The sequence below is a fragment of the Cryptomeria japonica genome, chromosome 3, assembly GCF_030272615.1.
Source record: "Cryptomeria japonica chromosome 3, Sugi_1.0, whole genome shotgun sequence".
Lineage (NCBI taxonomy): Eukaryota > Viridiplantae > Streptophyta > Pinopsida > Cupressales > Cupressaceae > Cryptomeria > Cryptomeria japonica.
In genome coordinates, this window is record NC_081407.1 from 176,122,239 (window position 1) to 176,146,145 (window position 23,907).

At 35.5% G+C, this 23,907-nt stretch overlaps 1 protein-coding gene across 1 annotated transcript in view; it reads left to right on the top strand.

Annotated features, from left to right (window-relative positions):
- LOC131029237 (caltractin) overlaps positions 1-14,167 on the top strand; it is a 50,455-nt gene extending 36,288 nt beyond the window's left edge. The window contains exons 5-7 of the mRNA XM_057959658.2: positions 13,291-13,443; positions 13,535-13,637; positions 13,916-14,167. Of these exons, the coding sequence (XP_057815641.1) occupies positions 13,291-13,443; positions 13,535-13,637; positions 13,916-13,977 (318 nt within the window). The 3' untranslated portion in view covers positions 13,978-14,167. The remainder of the gene's footprint in view (positions 1-13,290; positions 13,444-13,534; positions 13,638-13,915) is intronic.
- The last annotated feature ends 9,740 nt before the right edge of the window (positions 14,168-23,907 follow it).

Here is a 23,907-nt window from a genome sequence, read left to right on the forward strand (position 1 = left end):
CACATAGAAAATGTTGCAGGTCTTGATCATGGATCATAGCTCTTGCAACTTCAACAATGGTCCTGTTCTTTCTTTCAGGAACTCCATTTTGCTAAGGATTGTAGGGAACACAAAACTCCCTCTTAATTCCTGCTTTAACACAAAAGTCATAGAAACTACCTGAGGTGTATTCATCTCCATTGTCAGACCTCAAATTTTTAATTCGATTTCCTGTAATATTTTCAACTAAGGCTTTGAATTCCTTAAATCTGTTTAGGACTTCTTCAGACTCTTTAGATTTAAGAAAGTAGATCCATGTTTTCCTAGAGAAATCATCTATGAAGATAACATAATATAGGAATCCGCTAGGAGATGCTACAGACATAGGACCACATAAATTTGAATGAATAAGTTCTAACTTTTCTTTAGCCCTACTATCGCTTTTATGAAAAGGATTCTTTACATTCTTACCCATTGCACAACCTTTACAAGCATCATCATGAGATGAACTGAGTTTAGGCATACCTTTAACCATTTTACTGAGAGTGGGAAGAGCTTGAAAGTGTAGATGTTCAAGTCTTCTATGTCATAGCTCGCATGATTCAGGGGTCTCATGAATGAGAGCTTGAATTGGGTTAGCTGCAAGTTTATGTAAACTATCACATCTATTTCCAATAATACGAGTAGTTTTGAAATTAGATTTCTTAGACCAAGCAAGTACTTTATCTTCAGAAAATGCTATTTGCAAACCCTTATCTTCTAAGGCAGAAATGGAATAAGATTTCTTTTAATACCAGGTACAAAGAGAATATCACAGAGTTGTAAGGAAATACCAGAGTCTAATTTTAGAGAGGTAGTACCAAAACCTTTTACCGAGTATCGAGCATCATCACCGATTACCACATGAAGGTTGGTGTCCTTTTCAATCAGATCTGAGAGATGCTCACGAAAACCTGAGATGTGTTTGGAGGCATCACTGTCAAGTATCCATGTATCGTTGTCCGTAGGAACATTGCTGGATAGCGCAGAGATAAGAAGGTAATCTTCACTTTGTTTGGCAACTTCATTTAAATTGAATTCCCTTTCCTTTGGATCATTCTGACAGTCTCTGGCATAGTGACCATACTTATCACATCTGAAGCAACGAATGTGAGAGGAATCTCTTGACTTCTTTCTTGGATCATAGGAGGAGGATCTAAAATCTTTGCTTCTCTTTTCTTTCTTCCACTGTCCACCTTTCCTAAATTTAACTAAGAGAACATGATTAGCTTTGTGAGAGTTCTTGAGTTTTCCTCTTACCTCAATTCGAGATTCCTCTTTGATGCAATCAGATTGAAGACGCTCAAAGTTGGGACTATCGGCTCTTCCACCAATGCTACAAATGAATGGTTCCCATTCATCAGGTAGACCATTTAATGCAATCATAACAAGATCTTTATCCGAGATTTGACAATCAAGAGTACTTAGCTTGTCCTTTAGTTCATTGATCTTCATGAAGTAGGCTATGATTGAGTCTTCTTCTTTCATTTTCATGTGAAGAAGCTGCTGTCTTAGAGCAAGAGCCCTGCTGAGGTTGTTGACTTCATACATCCCTTCCAAGTGTTTGATCATTTCCTTGGTAGACACAAACTTTGATATGACAGTGACAAGATGATTCTTGACGGACTCAATTATGATCTTCCTAGCCTTGAGGGAGTCTTTCTTGAACTGTTTCAGCTCTTCAGCATCTTCTGGAGGAGACATCCTTTCTTCTTCTACGAATTTCAGTAGATCATTTTCTTCAAGGATCAATAGAATACAGACTTTTCAAGCAGCAAAATCAAGGGCTCCATCAAGTCTATCTTCAGCCCTCAAACCTGACATTTTAATCTGAAAACAAACAACAACTATATGCAACAAATGATTCACTAAAATCAGAAGTTAGAGACACCTTAGCTCTGATACCATGTAATTTTGTGCCCTAGATTAGTAATCAGATTTATATCCTTTAATTATGCCCTAGATTGTAATCAAATTTATAACATTTTAGTAACTCATAATTCAGTAAACTCAGAGATGGAGGAAGTATACAAGAGACAAACACAAATATCCTGGGAAAACCTCCAAGGAGGAAAAACCCAACATTAAAGACCCACAGGTCAGATTATGTATTCTCCTTTAATAATATAAATACAATACTTAGCTTCCTTGACAAATCGGAATCCTTCTTGAATGACAGATCTGCACTTCTAAGCCTTTTAAGTCTGCACCAAAGATTTCCTTTGTTCTCTAGAACAAGTTCGCATAAGTCTGGACAATTTCGCACCCTCCAAGAGTAAGTTCGCACTTTTCAGGCAGAGCTAATTCACTGGGAATGAAATGAATGATTTGTCTTTTGCAAAGTATCTTTATTTATATGCTTCTTCACCTTTATCATTGCAAGTCGGCCTCCTTTCTTTTGGTGCCAATATTGTTATGTGGCGTGGGGTTTTAGGATGGCATGAAGTATAGGGCTGGGCTTATCTTGGGGCACGTTACCCTTTAGGATAGGGCCCAATCCTGAATGGGTTCGGATGTTGCCTTAAGGCAATCCGAACCCATATATTACCCTAGTTACAAACAACACTTTCAGCACTGACATGATCTGCAAAACAATAGAAGAAAGAGTGGCCTCATGATAAAAGTTTGTAAGTGACCTTTTGCTTGAAAAGTCTCTTTGTTTCTTGTCCTACATAAAAGCCACAAAATCTCAATAGACAGAAGAAGCTATAGCTTTTTTTATAAAACTTGTTCAACCTCTTATCAAAACTAATAAAACAAAACAAATATTAAACCAAGAAATACTTTGCCAATATATAACTCGCACTGCTCCAAAATAGTACTCTAAATAGCGTTATCTACAATTTAAAAAACATGCAGGCAATTCTCATCAACATTGCACAAGAGCAAGGACCCACCCAAAACCTAAATCAGGAGAGAGTAGTACCTGCAACAAGCTTTTTATACAGAAGCAACCAGCCAAAGCAGGACGCCTTCTGTTGAAGACTAAATATACTCTGATTTACGTTGTGACTACCTGGGAGGAAAATCAAGAACCCACATATAACATGTCATTAAAATCTCATAGGAGAAAGCAAACATGTCATAGAGATTTTTATTAAATGCCTCAAGCAAGGGAGGGTCCTCAGTTCACTTCACTTGTAGCAAATCTCTAAGTTAAATGAAAGGTCAATCTAGCTAGAAAGGAAGAAGTTATCCTATAGGATTCAAGAATATTGAATCAATACTTCAGCTCCCCTCAAGAAAAGAGACGACCTTGACGGAACCCATTTGCAAAGTAGTTAATAACTTTAGCAAAACACCACCAAGCTGAACACCCTCTAATAAAAGATGATGGAGAATTTTTCCTACAAAGATTGTACGAAAGAGATCATGCTCCCCTTTGATAAGACTTTGTGCCCAACTAGAAGATGCTTGATTGACTCCGAAACCCTCCAAAAGCTCTAAAATATAGGAGCACCAACAGGCATGATTGGAAAAGATCCGAAGAACAAAGGAAGGAGATGAAGCTGTTTCCAGTCACTCGTTTTGTTAGTTACACTTTGCTGATTATAACACTTTTGAAGGTTCCCCCCGAGAAAAGCTCTCCCCTTCGAGAAGACTTTGTGCCCAACCAGAAAATGCTTAATTGATTCCCAAGCCCTCCAAAAACTTTAAAATATAGGAGAATCAACAGGTATAATTGGAAAATATCCAAAGAAAAAAGAAGGGGATGAAGCCGTTTCCAATCAGTCTTCTTGCTAGTTACTCTAAAAAAAGCTCTAAGAATCTACTTAACTGCCCAAAATATGCCTTGAAGCTTAAAATTCTTGAGACCTTTACTACCAAGCTTCTGTGTAAGACGATACTAATTCTAGGCCACAAGATACCTTTTTTTATTTCCTTTGGTATAATGGAGAAAGGTAATGAGCCAATTCATTATTGAGAATAATATACAAGTGTTAAATCAATTCCAAGATGGAAACTGATCAACTACCCAAACCAACATTATATTAATAATAATAGTTGACTATCATAATTGACATATTACGATGATGTATTATTATATTTATCATATTCCGACAATCCTCCTTTATTACATCATTTTCTCAAGAAAACAAATCAAGGAAGTTCAAAAAACTTCAAACTTCTGTAATGTCCTCATTTCAGATTTACTGTAATTTAGTCCTGAGACAATAATTCCAACTTAATATGAGAATTGGATTATGTTTATAAATGTGATTTTATCAATTGCAAAGACAATAATATTTTACTTAAGAATCTAAAATTAAACTGGGAGATAGAACTTATCTTGATAGTGTACCATTCCTTTATGTGACCCTCTAGGATTTGAGATTAACTTTTTTGTAATTTCCATGGCGAGAGACTTCTTGTATTAAAACTTATATTCTAAATGAATTTGGTTAGTAACCTTATACTTATTGCAATCCTCTGCTCATTAATGCAATGGTAATCAATGATGGAAATGCTCTTTGTACTGCATGATTATCTTTATACCCAAAGGACTTGGACTTAATAATAGTCCTGGTCTAATCTAATCCATGGATGTTTTTCTTCAATAGAACTTACAATCTCTTAAATATCTCATGAAGGAACATGATGTGGGAAGTTGTGTTCTGACCTTCACATCCTTTGCCATCGTGCCTCTTCATTATAGTGTGCGTCTTAATAAAAGCCATGTTTACTCTTCCTTAGCAAATGATTGCTTGACTTAGTCGACTTGGTTGGCTTCATTTATAAAGATATATCTTCGTTTTGATTGTAATGTATCACCCGTACATGTAAATATCGAAACTATGTCATTTATATCCTCCATATTTATTAACCATTAACCATGCTTAGTGGTATCGTAATTTCTTCCTAAATTGAACCATCGGTAAGGATCGCTCTTGCATAAACTCTTGCTTGCCGCAGATATCTGATGTGTAAATGGTTATTGATGCCACGCTAAAGGTTCTGTTTGCCGTAGTCAAAGATAAGTCTTTGAAACTCTGATCGCCATTTGTCATGATTGCTTGTCTTATGAGTATTACTAACCAATCACTTCTCATTAAGTTGCCCAACATATTACGTATCCCTTCAATAATTAAAATATCAGTTTGTCGATTGATATATGTCTCTTATGTTTGCAACCGATATCATTAACACTTATATTATCGATGTTGCTAAATTATTCTGAATGGTATGATCGCTTTAGTGCTTTGATTACCATTGGTATGCATATCTAGGTTGTTTTGAATGTAATAGCCGATCCCTTTGTAATTAAGGGGTCTTCATTCATCTTCGACTTAATCGTTATTCTCCAATTGATATTAGGGGAGTCACTAACTATAGTCACTGTCTGCAAGAATTCCTCATTACTTGATTACTGATTACACACATTATAGTTACAGTCGATAGTTAGCTTTGACTTGTATCAAAATCGGTATTATAATTGACGTTGGTATTTGATTGATTTGTTATCATTATCCAACCATATCTTCTCAATTTGCCATCTTCTTATTTTATCAATACTTGTCAGATGTTCAACGATGCTTCTTGTATGTAATCGTTTGATTTTATGTGATCTCCACATAGCTGATTGTATTGCCAAGTGTGAAGAGTATGTGTCAATATAATCAATGGCATTAATAACATATATGCTGATCCTATACTTCACATCATTGTTGTCTTGAGGATATTGAAGATGACCAGCAATGGTATTATTAAGTTTAATCGAGATGTATCTATGGTTTTCATCAGACTTCTCCCTACTCAAACCGTCAATTCTTTTATAATTTTGTCTCTTAAAGAGACTTCACAGAATTGGCTTGTAGGTTGTAAGTGTGAGGATATCACAACTTCATTGTTGCAAGAGATTTGGTAAAGATGTTAGCATGTTGCTCTTGAGTGGAATAATAAATTTTGCCATTGGATATGTTTGCGGATATAGTAGCACTGAAATTCAATGTGTCTAGTGTGCTCTTGAGAAATAAATTTTTGAACAAGCTTCAACACATTTTGATTGTTACAAAACAAAGTTGTAGGATATGTCTTAGGAACACCCATGCTTGTCAAAAAGCAACGTAATCATAGCGCCTCACAAACAACTCCCTCCTTTGGCAAGATATTTTGCCTATATGGAATACTCAGCAATGGTGGTTTGCTTTTTGTTTTGGTCCCCTATCATATCAGATGAGATCTCAAAAATAAAACAAAGCCTAAAGTAGACCTCTTGTCATCCATAGAACCTGCATAGTCCAAAACTGTTCATTCTGCTGGTTTGGTAAGCCATACTCCATTGTACCACAAATGCATCTCAAAAACATGCTTTGTTGCTTTCCAATGTGAAACGTTTAGGTTTCTGCATAAACCTCAAAAGATAATTGACACCAAAGCTGATATCTGGCCTTGTGTAGGTTAGGTAAGTGAGGCTCTCAATCAATTGAGAATAAAGAGTTCCATTTATATGAGGTGATGGATATGATGGAAAGGTTGCAATCCTATGGGTGCTGCCATGGGCTTGCAATCATCCATCCCGAATTTCTTGATTAATGATGGCATATTTCATTTGATATACAACAATCTGTTTTTTTCTTTTTCCATGCTTCAAGTCCAAGACAATTATGTAAGAGCTCAGGGTCTATAATGTCGAATGATTGTTTGAGATTAGTCTTTGTTGTTGCAATCATCTATAGAGAATTCCTCATGATGCCTAGATCATTGACATAAACAATTAAAATCATGATCTCCTCACTCCTTGAGGTAGAGATTGGGATTATATGAATTCCTTGTAAATCCATGTTTAAGGAGATGTTCATCGGTCTTGATATACTAGGTTTGGAGAGCTTGGTTCAGACCATAGAGGGATTTCACAAGTTTGTGCACTTTTTGCTGCTATCCAGGTGTCGTATAACCCTTAGGTTGAGTCATGTAGGCTTCTTCTTTGAATCTCCATTATGAAAGGCACTTTTGACATTCATTTGATGAACTTGTGAACCAAATTGCATTGCCATTGCCAAAACCATTTGGATAGTCATGATATTTGTTGTGGGGGAAATTTTTTTGTCATAGTCAATGCCTTTGTTTTGAACATAAATCGTAGTCACAAGCTGTTTGTTGATGCTACTGTCTGCCTTGTATTTGATCTTGAAGACTCATTTGAAACCAATAGCTTTCCTTGATGGAAGATCAACAAGTTTCCATACGTTGCTCCTAAACAATGCCTGATATTCAGAATCCATGGCATCTTTCAAGGTGGTGACTCAAGAGCTTGCTTCATAGTTTTTGGTTTGGAACTCTAAATAAGTGTGAACATTTGATCCAATTTAACTTCCTCATGGGACTTGTTGAAGTCTTTGACCTGGTTACAAACTTTTCTGCAACTGCATCTACTTTGGCATCCTTCATTTTGGTGTAGTACCGGTTAGAAATCTTTTTGTGCACAAGAGATGAGGTTTGAGATGGTGAAAGAGGTGGAAATTGATCCATTTGAAACAAATCATCTATTTGTGCTTTTGCATCAAGTTCCTCATCATCAGGTTCAATAATTCTCAGGGTTCGGGAAGTGATAGGTGATGGTGAGGAAGAGGTTTTTCATCTTTTATCCTCATCAAAAACAACATCCATGTTGTTGTATACTTTCTTTGTAATTGAATCCATAAGCTGATATTTATTTGACTTTGGATAGCACCCAAGAAAAATACATTTCAATGACTTTTTGTCCAACTTTGTCTTTTGCACCTATGGAATGTGCATGAAGGTTGTACACCCAAACACTTTGAGACTTGAAATTAAGGGCTTCTTCCTAGTCCATGCTTCTTCAAGAGTGATGTTCTCAAGCGCTTTGGTGGGTGCCTGATTCAATAACACAATTGTATGAACCGTTTTAGCCCAAAATGCAAAGCTAAATCTACATCCTTTAATGTATGTTGCACTATTTTCACTATAGTATTATTACAAGTCTTTGAAACACCATTTTGTTGAGCCATATAGACAATGGTTAACTATGTTTTGATCCCATGTTTTTGTAGGTAGTGTGAAAACTCCTAACTGGTGGATTCCTCAGTTCAATATAAGTGAATGGTCTTGAGGGAGTGACTAGAAGACCGTTTTGCAAGGGAATGAAATGCTTTGAATTTTTCGAAAGATTGATCTTTGTCAGTTAAGAAACAGACCCACTTTTTTTTTGTAATAATCATCCACAAAAAGTGGAAAATAGTGGGTATGCTTATGAATAGATGTCATAGGTCCATACAAATTTGTGTGCATCAAGTCCAAGGGACTAGAGCCTTGTGTTTTTGTGGCAGGAGAAGGAGCCCAATGTTGCATCTTGGCAAGACAATTGGAGCAAAGGAATTTTGTTTTCTTCATGGGGGGAAGTCCTCGCACCATACTTGTTACTCAATCCAAGAAGGTAGCCCAAATTGAGATGAAATCTTCTATGCCATAGAGGAGTGGATTAATTGGTTTTAATGTTAAGGGCCGTGTCTTAATGTGTGACATCACCAATTGAAACATTTTGTCAACCCCAAAGGCATGAGCAACAACTTCACCATTGCAAGTCTCGTCTCAAATGGGACAAAGTTTCTCATCATTATGACAATCAAATTCAACATTCAAATTGTGCTCTAGTAATTGAATTATTGAGAGGAGGTTCTTTTTGAGCCCTAGAACATAGAGAACCTTTGTAAGTTGACACTTGTGAGTCTTGATTGGTAACGGAATATCTCCAATTCCCTATACTTTATGATCTATCATCACCAAGGGAAACTTGTCCATATGAATTTGATGGGGTGAGTTTGCAGAATCACTCGTCTCCTATCATATGTCTAGCTGCCCTAGAATTAACATACTGTATAGGACGGTCATAAGTAGAAGTATGAGTCTTTACAACATTCAAGACATCTTTTTCATTAAAATTACCTTTGGAAGCAACATGCTTGTTGTGCTTTGTTTGTTAATGGGATCTTCTTCTTATCCCCTTGAGAATCTTTGGTGTCTTTTGCTGGCTAGATCCACTATCTGCAAAGGAGTTGTGCCAACACTCCTAGAAATTGTGCCTCTTGTTACCACAATGAGGCACTTTTTTTTTCTATGTAGGGGTATTCTCTTGTTTGAATTTGGATGAACTTGATGGACCGCTATAAGAAAGTTGGTTTCCATTCTACCAAGATGCGAGGGCTTGATTGTTTGGAAATTTTGAGGTCTCACCATGAATTGCCTCTTCTTTTTGAAGCAAATTCATCAATTCCTCCAAAGATATCACTGCAAGCATTAGGGGAAGATGTTTGAAATGAAGCAAATTGACAAACTTCGGAAGGACTGAAATAATGTCATCCCAAAGGCAGTTCATGGAAAGAGGGATTTAGAGTTCCCACAAACTTGTAATGTCCTGTACTTGATTAACATAATTAATCTATTTCAATATACTAAAATTGATTGAGAGACTAATCATGAAGCTAGTCATTGATATTCTTCAATTTATTAGTTATTAACAAGTGCTTATTTATCTTTCTCATTAGATGATTAATTTCATTATTCATAGTTCTTAATATAGATATCAAACCTTGCTACTACTTCAGTTTTAAGGGAAAAGGGTTTATGTATGTTACCAAAGCGCTTAGAGACCAAATACAATAGGTTTCCTCAAAGTTTACAGATCCAAGCCCTTACCTATATTGGGTCTATACCCTCAAGGCTTATGGGTCGCTGATTCCCACCCTATCTTGGGACTTAACCTATTGCTTGGATTTAGACTGCCTCTCTTTGGAACATCTAATTCCCATCTTCTTAAATACTGATAATAGCAACAAGAATGAATAGTATATACATCTTCTCTTTAATGTTTATTTAAGAGTTCTTTCAGATTTTACAATTCTAATATTGTTATTTGTTTGATCAAACATTATATATACAGCCTTAAAAGAAATCCTTAAAAATATAGAATTTGTCCAATTTAATAAAGCCTTTTGTTGCCACTTTGTTTGTTACACCAAGTAAACCAAATTCCGCTGTTCATAGCTCAAGTATTTTAAAGGGGATAAAAGATACCAAGTATCCTTTCTCATTTTGGATCAAAACAAAAGCTCCTTAATCTTCCAACCAAATTTAAGCCCCCTGCTTCTGCTGTCACTTTTTTCTACCATATTGAAGTCTTCCCCCACTATCAAAGGATCACATTAGAGAATCACTTTCATAGATCAACCCTTTCTTAATAATTATTAAAAGTATATAGAGAGCACAACCCAAATTGAAAGGCATTCACGGACAGAATCACCTAGACCACCCTATTCTATGGAGAACTGTAGTTAACTACACAATTCACCCAATTAGTGGATGAGAATAATCACTGACCCATCTCTACCTTGACCATAAGTGTAAAAGAAGCAAGAGCTAGGCCAGATAAACTTTAAGGCGTACACCAAAGAGAATCCAATATCTTTATCTTGAAGCATTAAGCAATCAAAGCCCTTCCTAGAGTTTAAAAACTTTCTAATTATTGCCTTATTGTCAACAGCCTCAAGACCTACAATTCCAGCTAATGCATTTCAAAGTAAGTAGGACGGGGGTATAGTTTAGAACATTTTTGTAACCTTTCGAAACATTGGGAAGGGTTTTCATTGTTACCCTTCTTCAAGGATTTGACATAGAGACCAAATGCTAATTGTGCTTTCTTTTCTTGATATATTTTGTGAACCAACCTATTCAACAATTGAACTCTGTGTGGGATGAGAAGTAATAAAAAAGCGTAGGTGACAAAGCACTATTTATTGGCATTCTAGGGGTCTGCTCAGTAGTATTAATTTTTGATCTTTTGGACCCACCCTTTGACCCAAAATGAGATCCGGTTAACGAACCAATGTGGCCTTCACCCTCAAGGGAGTTAAGGAGAGGATGGGGGCTTGAGGGGGAACAGTCTCAGGGCAATCCACATAGTTCAATACATTTCCAAGAACATTATAGCTGTAATCAACAAATACCTCTCCTTCACCACCTAGAAGATCAAGAACAAAATTAGAAGAAGCCTAAATAACCTGATACTCCACGTAAGACACTCCTTATGAAGAGTAACAGTACCATGAATGGGAAATTATGGAATTTCTTTGGAACTTTCGGCACCAACATGACCTGCAAAACAATAGAAAAGTGGCCTTGTGACAAAAATCTGTAAATGGCCTTTTTTCTTGAAAAAGCTCATTGTTCCTTGCCTTACATAACCACAAGAAGCCATATCCTATTATAAAACTTATTCAACCTCTTATCAAAACAAATTACAATGTATCCTAAATACGGCTGGTTTTCTGCTCACTAGTGTCAGTAACGGATGGTGACATCCAGTGACAATTATTGATTTCTGTCATTGGATTGAGTACATGCAAGCATCTATTATTATTGCACGTAGGCAAAATATGCTTCCCTCCCTCAAAGGGAATAGCATGGTGTTCACACGCAGTCATAATTAGCTTCCTTTTAAGAGAATAGCGTGGTGTTCTCATAAATAGAAGCAGCTGATAATTGTTGACAGATACAAAACATATAGCATTCATTGGTCACTCTACAGCATATCCTCCATAATATTCTCATCTGGGGTGGATATCAAGTTGTTTATTTGCCAAACGACGAAACTACTTTGGAAGAAAACTAATCTCTAGTGAAAGATAAAGAAGAATGATGGTCAAAATTGTAGCCAAACATTTTATGTAAAATATAAAATTAAAAAGGTTACAGCCACAAATAAGAGATAGGTGTATTAGCATAAACCTATAAAACCTAAGTCTCAAATTTGTTATTATTTATATATGATAAAAAATTGTGAGCCTTGTACAAACGTTAGAAAACACACAGGTAACCTGCCTGGGCCACAAGCTAAGCTATCGACTAAATGCAACTACAAAATATTTCATTAGTAATTTCATATTCACATGTAATTTTATTAGAAACTAGTATGGTGAAATCTAAAATTTTACAATTAGATTTCTAATTTTCGGTTGATGTAATTCATCACTTTGACCTTGCACTCTTAGCTTCTTCTAGCCTCTCACTATTTGGAAGTGTAACTAGTGCTTTATATGTCACCCTTATCTCTCACTTCTTACCAATGAGCAATTAACTTAATTACAACCGACTCATGTATTTCTGTTAAGTGGTTAAAGGTTTCCATGACCAATTTTTAATTTTTGTGGGATTTGACCTGTGTAATTTAGACATCCTAATGGATAGTCAATTTTTAATTTTTGTTGGAATTGGCCCATGTGATTTATAATTATCTCAACAAGTAGTTATTTTTTTCAGATTTGACCTCTATAATTTATAGTCATCATATGATAACGTTAATGAATGGTCATTTTTTACCTCTATGGATTCTAATTAAAAATGAAAACAAAATAATTTGCTCAAAAATTTAATGAACTTCTTACGAGTTTTAAATGATAATTTATCATGTTATCCTCTCTTGAAAATGACCCTTAGTGCAGATAATATTCAACTAGTTGTCAACTTGGATGCATCCAATATGCAAGGGTTGCACATGGAGTGCATAAATGGAGAAATTTGAATGTAAAATTTTGTTTGGAACTTAAGCATACATTGAGATTGATTGGATATTGAATACTAACATATTGATAATGTTAAGTCATAAATCCAAGGCTGTGCACTGCTTGCACATAATGTAGAATAAATGTGGAGTTTTAATAAATTATATTGTTTTCCTTAACTCGAGCTTCCTATAGAGAATGAAATGTTTCCATATTTTTATTTTTTTTGGTTGTCTTGTGGATTTCATTGGTTTCTAATTATTTTCTGATAGCCTGGGTATCCCTTTCAAGTGAAAAATGCATATTAATGTAACCGGAAAGGATAACTTCAGTTTAGTTCCCATCTATTTATTACTTTTGACACCTTTACATAACAGTTCAGGGTGAATCTTCAGGCATTGATTCAAAAATTTAAAGAGCAAACGAACAAGAGAGGTTTCACAAGTAAACCATTCATTCTTATGCTATTGGGAAGAACGAGGAATGATTTATGAAATGGCAGAAGCTAAATCATAGAAACAGCAACGATATCGTGTGAAACATGACAAAAAAAAATTCCCCGAAGTATCATAATATCTACAAACTGGAATTATTTAGTTTTAAAGCTTTAAAAATGCATAATTTTGGTTAGTCTTGATAAATGGTATATTTCACTTACCTTGTATAACACTTCCTTGAATTTGTTTGAATCCTCTTTCCCATACTCATGTACCCGTTCATTAGTTTTCTTCATAATCTCTTGATTTGGTTACTGCAGGAAATAAAGCAGATGATTGCCGACGTTGATAAAGATGGGAGTGGGGCAATCGACTTCGATGAATTTGTATACATGATGACAGCAAAAATGGGAGAACGAGATACAAGAGAAGAATTGACAAGGGCATTCCGAGAAATAGATCAGGACAAGAGTGTAAGAGCATGAAATGCTTAGCTTGTCAGCATTACTTTTCTTCTTATCTACGCATGTTAATACAACTAGCTTCTATGTGAACGTTTCTTAGGGAAAGATCTCTCCCGCGGACATTCAGCGAATGAGCAGAGAGGTGGGTGAGAGCTTCACAGATCAGGAGATATATGAAATGATTAACGAGGCAGACCATAATGGTAAGATCTTTATTAGCAGTTAGTGAGCATTTTGCTGCCAAATAGTAGGTTTTCATGCCAATTTGGTCTGAAGGGCCTTAAAAGTTGAAATCATCATCATCTTTGATTTGGGAGCCTGCATTTATTTTCATAGGTGGATCTGTTGATATTCAGATATTTTTTTAGTTATATCGTTTCTTAGATTTTAGTATTTACAAAGGTTTCGATGACTATATGATCTCCATTGCTTTGGGGATCTGTATTTCCCTGTGTTTCACGAACATGTAAACTCTCTGCAGCTGATGGTGAAGTTGATCTGGAAGAGTTCTTCATGATGATGAAGAGAGCCAATCTTTTCTAGTTCCTGTGCTTCTGGAGATGTTCTTTCTGTTCAGTTGACTGTATAAAAATAGAAACACGGCGTGTTGGCCTGGTTATTTTAGAAACATAATGAATCTAATTTGATTATTTCTAGGATACAGGCACCTTTAATTGGAAGGGGATATCAAGTTTCAATGAAAAGTGCCCATATTTTAGTGTTTGGTTTTGTATGTTATCCGTTTTCTATTTCATCTATGAATAGGCCATTAAATTCTAGTTTTGTAATTGTATAATGTATGTTACAAAACATTTAAATAAAAAATTGAAAGAAAAGATATAGCTTGAAAATGGAGATGCAGTCTGGGCTCAAGTCAATTACATCATACTATCGAAGTTAGAAAACATCACATTTTAGAAGAAGTGTTATTAATTGTTTTATAATATGGTGGGTCGAACAAAATTAATATTCATTTATTTTCTATTATAAATAATTATTTTGAACAAATTTGATAGGAAGAAGCAGATGAGGGTTCTAATTTTGTTTATTTGGCTTTATTTTTATTTTTAGGTAAAAAACTTTTGCATTTCTTTATAATTAATTTTTTGGGTTGTATTTTTATGTTTATTTTTTTACATCCTTATATTTAATCACTTTAAAGCTTTGAGTAGTAGTCTTATTGATAGACTAATTTTTGTCTTAGTGATGGTAAAAGAAAACAATAAATTAAACTATTTAACCAAATCTAGTGTTAAATAGAAAACACCAAAATGCTTAGTCATAGTAATAATTTGTTCTTCTTTGTGTTGTGTAACATGTTCATATGAAAATATTAGGTATATAGAGAGTGCATGAGATATAGGGCTTGTATTTCTGTTGAAAAGTGTGGGTATTAGGTTATTAAGATTGACAATTTTTGAGGTTTTTAATGCTTAGTGATAGTAATAAGTAGGGTTATAAGAAAGTAGAAAATAGGATTGAACTAAGGGCTTTATCCGCATCGAAGGACATAATAAAAGGGTTATCATTAGTAATGTTTCTAACGCTCTCTTCTAATGATGAAGCTTTGGTGAGTAAAGAGCCCAATCAAGGTCTAGTTAACACAATTTACATTCCTCAATGTCAAAACAAACCTGTTATTACTATTAGAGGAATCCCAAATTCCCAACCACAAATTAAATCAGTGATTGTTGTCAAAGGCATTAAAGAACCACCTAGACCTCCTAATTACAATTTGAACTATGTAAAATAACTCACTCAAAGTAGTATATTTAATCATGTGTTGCAACAACCTCATTATCACACAGTGGCTCACACATATAAAACTTGTACCAATAATCAAGATGCAAATGTTATGCTTCAACATGTTGGTAAGGAGTATGATCTTGTTAAGCAACTTCATTCTACTCTGGCTAAGATCTTCCTTTGGGGTTTGACTCAAACTTCACTTACATGCTGTAGGATGCTCCAAAAAGCCTTACAAAAGGTAGTTACAGAGATATTTACATGGCTAGTTAGAAATCTAATCAGTCTAATTAGCCCAATTCTATCATGTCCAATTTTCCAAAAATAACACTTTCTAAAAATAGTTAGTCCTCATTAACCAAAAAATTGTAATTTGTCTATGATGGGATACATTGGGAGGAATCATTTATTTATTATGTATATTATTTGGGCGTAAATTACATCCTTAACAAATATTAAGTTTAATATTATTCTATTAGTGCCAACACAAGAGGGGTATTGGATTCCTCTGGGGTCAATTAGAGTTAATTTTGCATTTACTAGAGCATCTTCAAGAAAGAGGAAAACTACTAGGTTTGATCGAGAGTTACCAAGTGGGACCCAATTCTTAGTTCAAGATGGTTTTCCCTCCCAAATCATGGTGTGGGGTTTTTGGGTTCTTAATTTGGGCATGCAACATATGAAATCCAAAAATGATTCTTTTTATCTCATTCTAACTTATTTCATTTTATCTCATAGAGCATTTGCTTGTGGAACCTTAAATGGCTAATTAACCATTAGAATCAAAGGCTAGTGGACAAGATGTTCATGGTTTCCATGTGACTTGAGAATGGGAGGCCTTGGGTTGTAGCGAGCAATCTATTCTAGAGGTTGCCTTTGTGTTGAAGAAGTTGCAGTTTGGTGGATTTTAGATTTGTATGTTCGTAGTGTGCGATTTAAAGTGTATTTGAGTGTTAGGCGTGAAATTTTGTATTGTTATTGGTTTGGTTGTATTTTCTATTTTTTCATGTGTGTTTTCTATGAATAACCTCTTGTGGATGTTATAATCATTTATATATCAATTTGGAGGGTTTTAACAATAAGTTAGCCCATAATAATGAGTCTCACTTTTTGACCAAATCAGGATAATGAAATCAACCTTTTCACTTATCTTTACTTTTGAACACTTATAGAAGCTGAACGATTAAGACTTTGAAGTTGATGCAGATTAGTGAAATGTGATATTTTGTGTAGATTATATGTATGCAGGTATGTATGTTTAAAAATGAATTGTGAATCTTTTTGGGTCAGTGCAAGATCATGGAGGTCCAAACTAGGCCCTTAAGTAGCAATGAAAATTAAAAAAAAAACAGAGTTAGACAACTTCACATAAAAATTTAAATAGGTTATTAAAATAATTTGAAAAATATGTAAGAATAGAATTTGTAGCAAATTAAACGAATTTTCTAAGTTACTAGTTTTCTAAAAAAAAGTAAATCTATTTGGTGAAAATTTGAAATTTTGATGTAGTAGTACATTTTTTAGGAAAAAATAAAAACCAAGTGTATGTCTGACTAACCCAAGTGGGTCCCATGGACAAATAACCCCCCCAACACAACCTTGTGCACCGATGCATTGGCATTGACCCCTCCACCATAACTTGGAAGCAATGTTGAGCAACCCCTCCATTGATAGCTTTGACTCTTAAATAAACATACCATATGTAGAATATACTGTAATGACATCATGAACAATTTTTTGTCTAGGGATGTTGTTCAACACCCTAGCATTCCATGATAAGACAATCATTTTTGAGAATCAGAGAAATGAGAATTAATAGTCTTTATTGACGCTGAATCCACTAATGCCTCTCTCATAAATTTAATTTTATCGTAGTCTTTCTTTCATCACACCTTGGAAGGCTTTTCTAGACCACCCTTTTATAGTCTATTTTGTTGCAGTCTTATAATAGGAGGGGTTCAATTGCCTTTTCCTAATTCTAGAGCCCCAATATTTTGTAGAGGATAAAGAACAACCAAGGTTGAACTTTGTTAATTCCTTTTTCGTATTTGGCTCCAAATCGTAAGAAACCCCTTGAACCCGATTTGTATCTATCTACACGAAGTAGGTGGTTCTATTTACAACTTGTTTTGGCTAACATCTTCTTTAGATACCACCCTGTCCATCCCCATTATCCATATTCAGAAAGTATCTCTTTTTGAGTCACCTCCTATTGTTGAAAGTCTTCTAAGGCATCAAACCTATTATATATTCCATTGAGCTCTCTATCCTTGAGAGTCCTCTTTTTCCCCCTTCCCTTGTTATAAGGCTTTACTAGGAGGAAAGCCTTCTTATCTACACCCCCCTCTAACACAGGGCCTTTCCCTTTATCTAAATTTGGCACAAGGTGTGGAGGGAAATTAGTTAAAGCCCTTGTAGGGACAAATTTTGGGCATTTCTTCTACATGTGCTCGTATTCATGGTAATTCCAACTTCAAAATGGAGCAGCTTCATAATCAAGCTGTTCAATCCATGAAGTGGACCCAAGAAAAATTTCGTAGAGCCTGATAGATGTTTATTTAAATCAATTTCAACATAAACACAATCATAAGAGATTACCTTCTTATCCAACATTTGTTGTGACATATCCGTTGACTTGCCAAGCAACAAAGCAACCATGTGCAAAATATCATTCTTTTAGTGAAAATTGAGGGAGCTAGACCCAAATAGGAACACTTGATGAAAACTCCCCCATAGGATTAAATCCAACATGCTAATGATTAATTAATGGTCTTATCTGGTTATAAAAATAGGGGCCTCCTTCAAAGGCCTCGTTTCCATCAACCATGCAAGAGAACACTACCATGAAGTAATTATTAACCACTAGCATCACCTTCATATCACCCTTGGGATTCCAAGTCTAATGAGCCCATGATTCCAAAACGGGGGGAGAGATCCAAATCCCCATAAACTCATAGATTAAACCATGATTGGACAAATAATTTACATCTTCTGCAACTGAGTCTGGTTGAATCACTACAATTGGTTGATCTTCACTTTTCTCTAGGGCCTAACAATTTGATATAGGTCCTCCCCATGCTTGAAATTGCTTAAGAGATTACCCACACTTGCATGCATGGGTGAGGACAAACTGACCCCCATCAACATCTCAAAAAGTTGGATAATTTTTGCTTCTCTTTAACAACCATTGAGATCTATAATTCACCAACAAAGGAGAAGGGTATCCCCTCCACCTAGAAAACTAAAAAAAAAACGCAACCAAGCCCCAAAACTAAAAAAAATACACCTAAAGTTGTAACAACACAACAACAAATAACAAAACCCCCTGTGCCCAACTACACACTGCACCGCTCCTCAAATGCCTTGCCCCAACTCACATAAAACAAAATATGGAGGAGAAAGGTGTAGCAAGGGCCTACAAACCCTAACCCGTGACATGCTAGAAAAATCACCCATTGTAGAACTCTCTAACCTGTGCATCCCAAGATATATTTTCATTTTAAATAAATCTTTATTTTATTGTTTTATGTTTATTTATTATTCTATTTTTTTGATTTTTGCGTCGTTTATTTAGTAAATATTAGTATATAGTTTCTTTCAATCATACATTATGAAGTGCAATATAAAATATTAATTTAATCAATTTTTATAGAATTGTTATTTTTAAAAAATTATAGATAGACACTTTGAAATTATTATGCCTTTTCATAAATACTTATTCCAATAGCAATGAAGATAAATTATGTAACACATTCTTTATGATTTTATAGTGACTTAATTTTTAATATATGTGAGTGAATTTTTATGAGAAAGTTTGGAGTGCATTTCATATATGCATTGTCTTGTATAATATGTTTGACAACAAATTTGAGTCATTCTAGACAATTTGAATTTAAAAAAATGAATTAGTACATTATGTAATGATTTCAAGATTCAAATTTGTAATTTAGAGTCAAATTCATTTACCTATATTTCAAACAATATTTCTTAAGAAGCCATACTTTTATGGAAAAATAACTCCTACTTATCAACCCATATTTTGTTAATATGAATAGTACTCTTAACACTCATTGTATGTCCATGTGAATGAAACATAAAGAATTCTTGACACTCACTAATTCTACTCATCCCAAACTCAAGCATAATATTTCTATTTACTAAATATTTACTAACTCATCAATCCATTTATAAATGCTCTTATAGTAAGAAGTCTGAGTTGAAATTATATAATTGAATCTTTAGATCATCAAAGTAGGATTAACCATATTGCTAGCTTCCTAGTCAAGGTTCATAGTAGAGATCCAATGAAAGAATTTTGAAGATCAATTAAGCCTATTATTCTTGGTCTCTTAGATTGTTTAGTCTCGTGGATGTCATTAAAAGCATTCGTTTGGTTTGGGTAAGTGGAAATAGAATGACATTACATTGTGGACTGCTTAACTTTTGAGAACATTCAAAGCAAATATATAGATATAATAAAAGTTGAGTCTCTAAATATTTTGTTTAAGGAGGCATGAATTGTAAAGATGACAGATTATCTAGTCAAAATTCACAGCAAAAGAAATTCGATCAACAAAGATTAGTAATCACTTGATATTTGCTTCTAGACTTTGTTGATTGATTCTTTAACATTCATTGCTTTGTTCTCAAATTTGAATCACAAAAACTACTTGATCTCATACATGTCATTAAAATTCTTCCTCCCCTCATTCATTCATTCACATATTGGATCCACTCCAAAAACCACCAACTGTATGATAACGATTAGTACAGTACTACCGATGTAGACGAGAAAATGTACATTAAATTTAAAAAGCTACTTGAAGAGATGGACAACAGATAATGTGCGCCCCTAGAAATACCCAATTTAGCGAAGTAATACCTAGAGGAAGCGTACTAGTAGTGGACATAGCTAACTTTGCGCACATAGAACTCTCAAACCATACACTAGATTTCAATTGTTTTTTGGTTGTCTCTGTATACGACTTAACTACTTATAATTAAGGATTTGGCTTCTGGGTAGTGACGATGCATGCTGTGGAAATCGTTATATGCAGAAAGGTCAAAAACTGGTCATTTAAAAGTGTCGTCCCATATATAAACACCTTTGCACCAATATTAGATAACTCATAATATCCAGTGGTAGTCCAGTAGTAATGGACAAATACCCCAGTAGTTATGCACAAATGTCCTAGTAGTGGTGCACAAATGGGCTAGTAGTGGTGCACAAATGAGCTAATAAAGGGCAAAAAAGCTGAAAAATTATCCACTATTGGTACATGTGATATTCATTAATGAACTTTTCATTATCAATTTTTTGGGCTCCTTTACAATCTACTACTGGGGGGTTGGGTTGACAAAAAGGTGTCGACTATTGGAACTATGTCCACTATTGGTACCCTTCCCCTAGTGCTTGCTATAATTAGGAGCCACTTGCCTTAATTCTTAATATCAATTGTCAACTTTTCTTTTTCGATTGTAGAGCTTTGAACAATGAATTCAACTGCAAATTTTTAGCTGCCAATATGAGTTGTCTATTCATCACGTAAACATTGGGTTGGTGGGATTGGGATCTAGTTTTGGATAGCTACCATCTCAATCAACATTGACTAAATTAACTCGTCCTTTTTGCTCACTTTAAATAGACATCATTCTATGTACTTTGTACTCCACATATCTTGAGTTTTTAGTCGCAACAATGGATTGTAAGCTGATATTTTTTCTACTGGTAGGGGAAGCGTACCAATAGTGGACATAACTAACTTTGCGCACATAGAACTCTCAAACCGTATGCCAGATTTCAATTTTTTTTTGGTTGTCTCTGTATACGACTTAACTACTTATAACTAAGGATCCGACTTCTCGGTAGTAACGATGCATGTTGTGGAATTCGTTATATGCGGAAAGGTCAAAAAGTGGTCATTTAAAAGTGTCGTCCCATATATAAACACCTTTGTGACAATAGTAGATAACTCATAATATCCAGTAGTAGTCCAGTAGTAATGGACAAATGCCCTAGTAGTTATGCACAAATGTCCTAGTAGTGGTGCACAAATGGGTCAGTAGTGGTGCTCAAACAAGCTAATTATGGGCAAAAAAGCTAAAAAATTATCCACTATTGGTACATGTGATAGTCATTAATGAAATTTTCATTATCAATTTTTTGGGCACCTTTACAATCTACTACTGGAGGGTTGGGTTCACAAAAAGATATCCACTATTGAAACTATGTCCACTATTGATACCCTTCCCCTAGTGGTAGGAGTATGTTTTGAAAGCACAAGGCCCTTTCTCCTTTGTGAATGAAGGAGAACTGGGGGATTACATTGTAGAGTACAGTGCTACTTACCAATCCATTCTGTTGAGATCTCCTTGATACCGTTTTCCAATTGGCATTCTTCAACACCACGCCCAATTGTAGAGTAAGGTGGTGGAATGCAGGAGGAGGAGTTTGAGTGACTATAAATGCGCGGCCTTCTTTTACAAGGAGGAGTCGTCAAGGTGCTTCCTCACATAGAGTTTGAATACTCTGCAGCAGCTTGGCAATAGGAAGCATCTCGCCTTTATTAAGTATGCAAAGAAATTTTAATGAGCTGCTGATTAAATCCCAAAGACATGCAAAATAGAATAATCGGAACTGCCATGATGGCTCTGCATTCATTCAAACACACAAGTTTTGTCTTACTGAAGAGATCATACAGAGCATAATTTTTGAAATTAGTGTGTTCATCCGATCCCTTGCCTCTGGGACACTGAGCTATCAACTCTCTAACTCTACCATCTGGCTCAACTCGAACCACATATCCTCCCGTCCTATCACCACATCTTTCGGAATACCGTCCACTCCCTTATTCGCCAACAAATCAATAACTTTATTGCCCTCTCTTTATGTATGGGTGATCGATTAGTCAACCAACTTATCCATCCAAACCTTAATTTGCTCCACCCACTATCTCATCCTCCAACTTACGACTTGATTTTTAATAATAGCATTTATGCATAGTAGAGAGTCGCCTTCAATTTCCACCTTTTGGAATCCTTTCGCTACACATAGCTTGTCCCCTCAGAAAGGATTCCCTCTTTGCATCATTATTAGAGGAAGTCCGCAAAAAACCATATGTTTCCCAAAGAAGGTCACCCTTTTCATTTATGATAATGCTCCCAAATCCTGACATTCCCGAATTACCTTGGGACGCTCCATCAAAGTTGAGCTTGACCCATCTCGCTCGAGGTATCCACCATCTAACATTCCTCCTATCCTCCTTGCACAAGGAGAATCCCTCCGGGACTTTGGGGTATTCCCAGATTTTCTGCATGTCCTCATCCCATTTAGAGATAAACTTAACTTTCTTTTCCTGCACTTTAGCCATCAATACTTCGCTGATTTTTTTTTTGATATCCTCAATTACCTAGCAAACCGAGTGTGCCTTATCTCTGAATATTCAAGAGTTCCTCTCTTTCCAAACTTTCCACACGATCATAGACGGTCCCACAATCCATATATCTCCCCAAATAGAGTTCCTCCCCATAATCGGCCAACTACTTAGGAAGTCAAAAATATTTTGTTGTTTGGCAGTCTGCCATCCAACCGAGGACAAAAACTAGTCCCAACATAAGGTTGAAAATTGACATCTAAATAACAAATGGTTGGCATCCTCTTCTGCATTCACACATAATGGATAGACACTGGGCCTTGCAATTCCTATATTTTTTTAGCTGCTCCCCTATTAATATATTATCATGGAGAGTGACCCATAAAAACACACTTGCTCTTGGTGCTACCCTACTATTCCAACAAAGACCTGCATGTCACCTTTCTCTCGACTGCTTCTTCATCAATTCGTAACCCAATTTTACACTATATTCTCCTGAAGAAGCCACACACCATATAATCTCGTCTTTCTCCTTACCCACCGTAACCTATCTTCCTTCAATCTCTAAGAGTATTTTCTCTTTATCATCGCCGTTGATCAAGTCACCATCTTCAACAGACCATTGAACCTTGTCCCCCACACACCCTATATTCAGAATATAATCCACCACATATTTGCCTACCATGTCCTCCAGAATTGGAATAACAGTCTTGTCTACAAGGATATCTTGTAGAGTCACCCCTCCATTCCACGAGTCCCTCCAGAACCCTACCTTCCTTCCGTTGCCAACCTTCTAGGAAATATGATCTGAAATGATACCTCTACTCTCCCATAAACTTCCAAATTGAAGAACCTCCATAGGAATTGGCCATTGTAAGTATTCTTGACGGGTCATCAATATCCAAATACTTATATCTCATAACCCTACACGACAACTTGTTTGGTTGTTTAAACATTTTCCATGTTAACTTGGCCCCTAACACAAAGTTTTGTAGGGACATACTTCTCATGCCCACCCCACCCTTTGATTTATCCAAACACACCGTGTCCCATTTGACCAGAGGAATCTTCTTGGTTTCCTTGGACCCTGACCATATGAATTTCTTAAAGATACTCTCTATCTTCTTTATTGTTTCCCTATTAATCTTGAAGCATGACATCACATAAATAGGGATGACTGATAGCACTGCCTTTAACATCACAATCCTACCTGTCTGAGATAACCACTTATTTTGCCAACTACTCGCTTTAGATTGACATTTATCCACTAATTTTGTCCATAGAGTATTACTTCCTGCCCCTTTGAAAAGAGGGACTCCTAAATATTTAGAAGGAAGCTTTCCAATTTTGAATC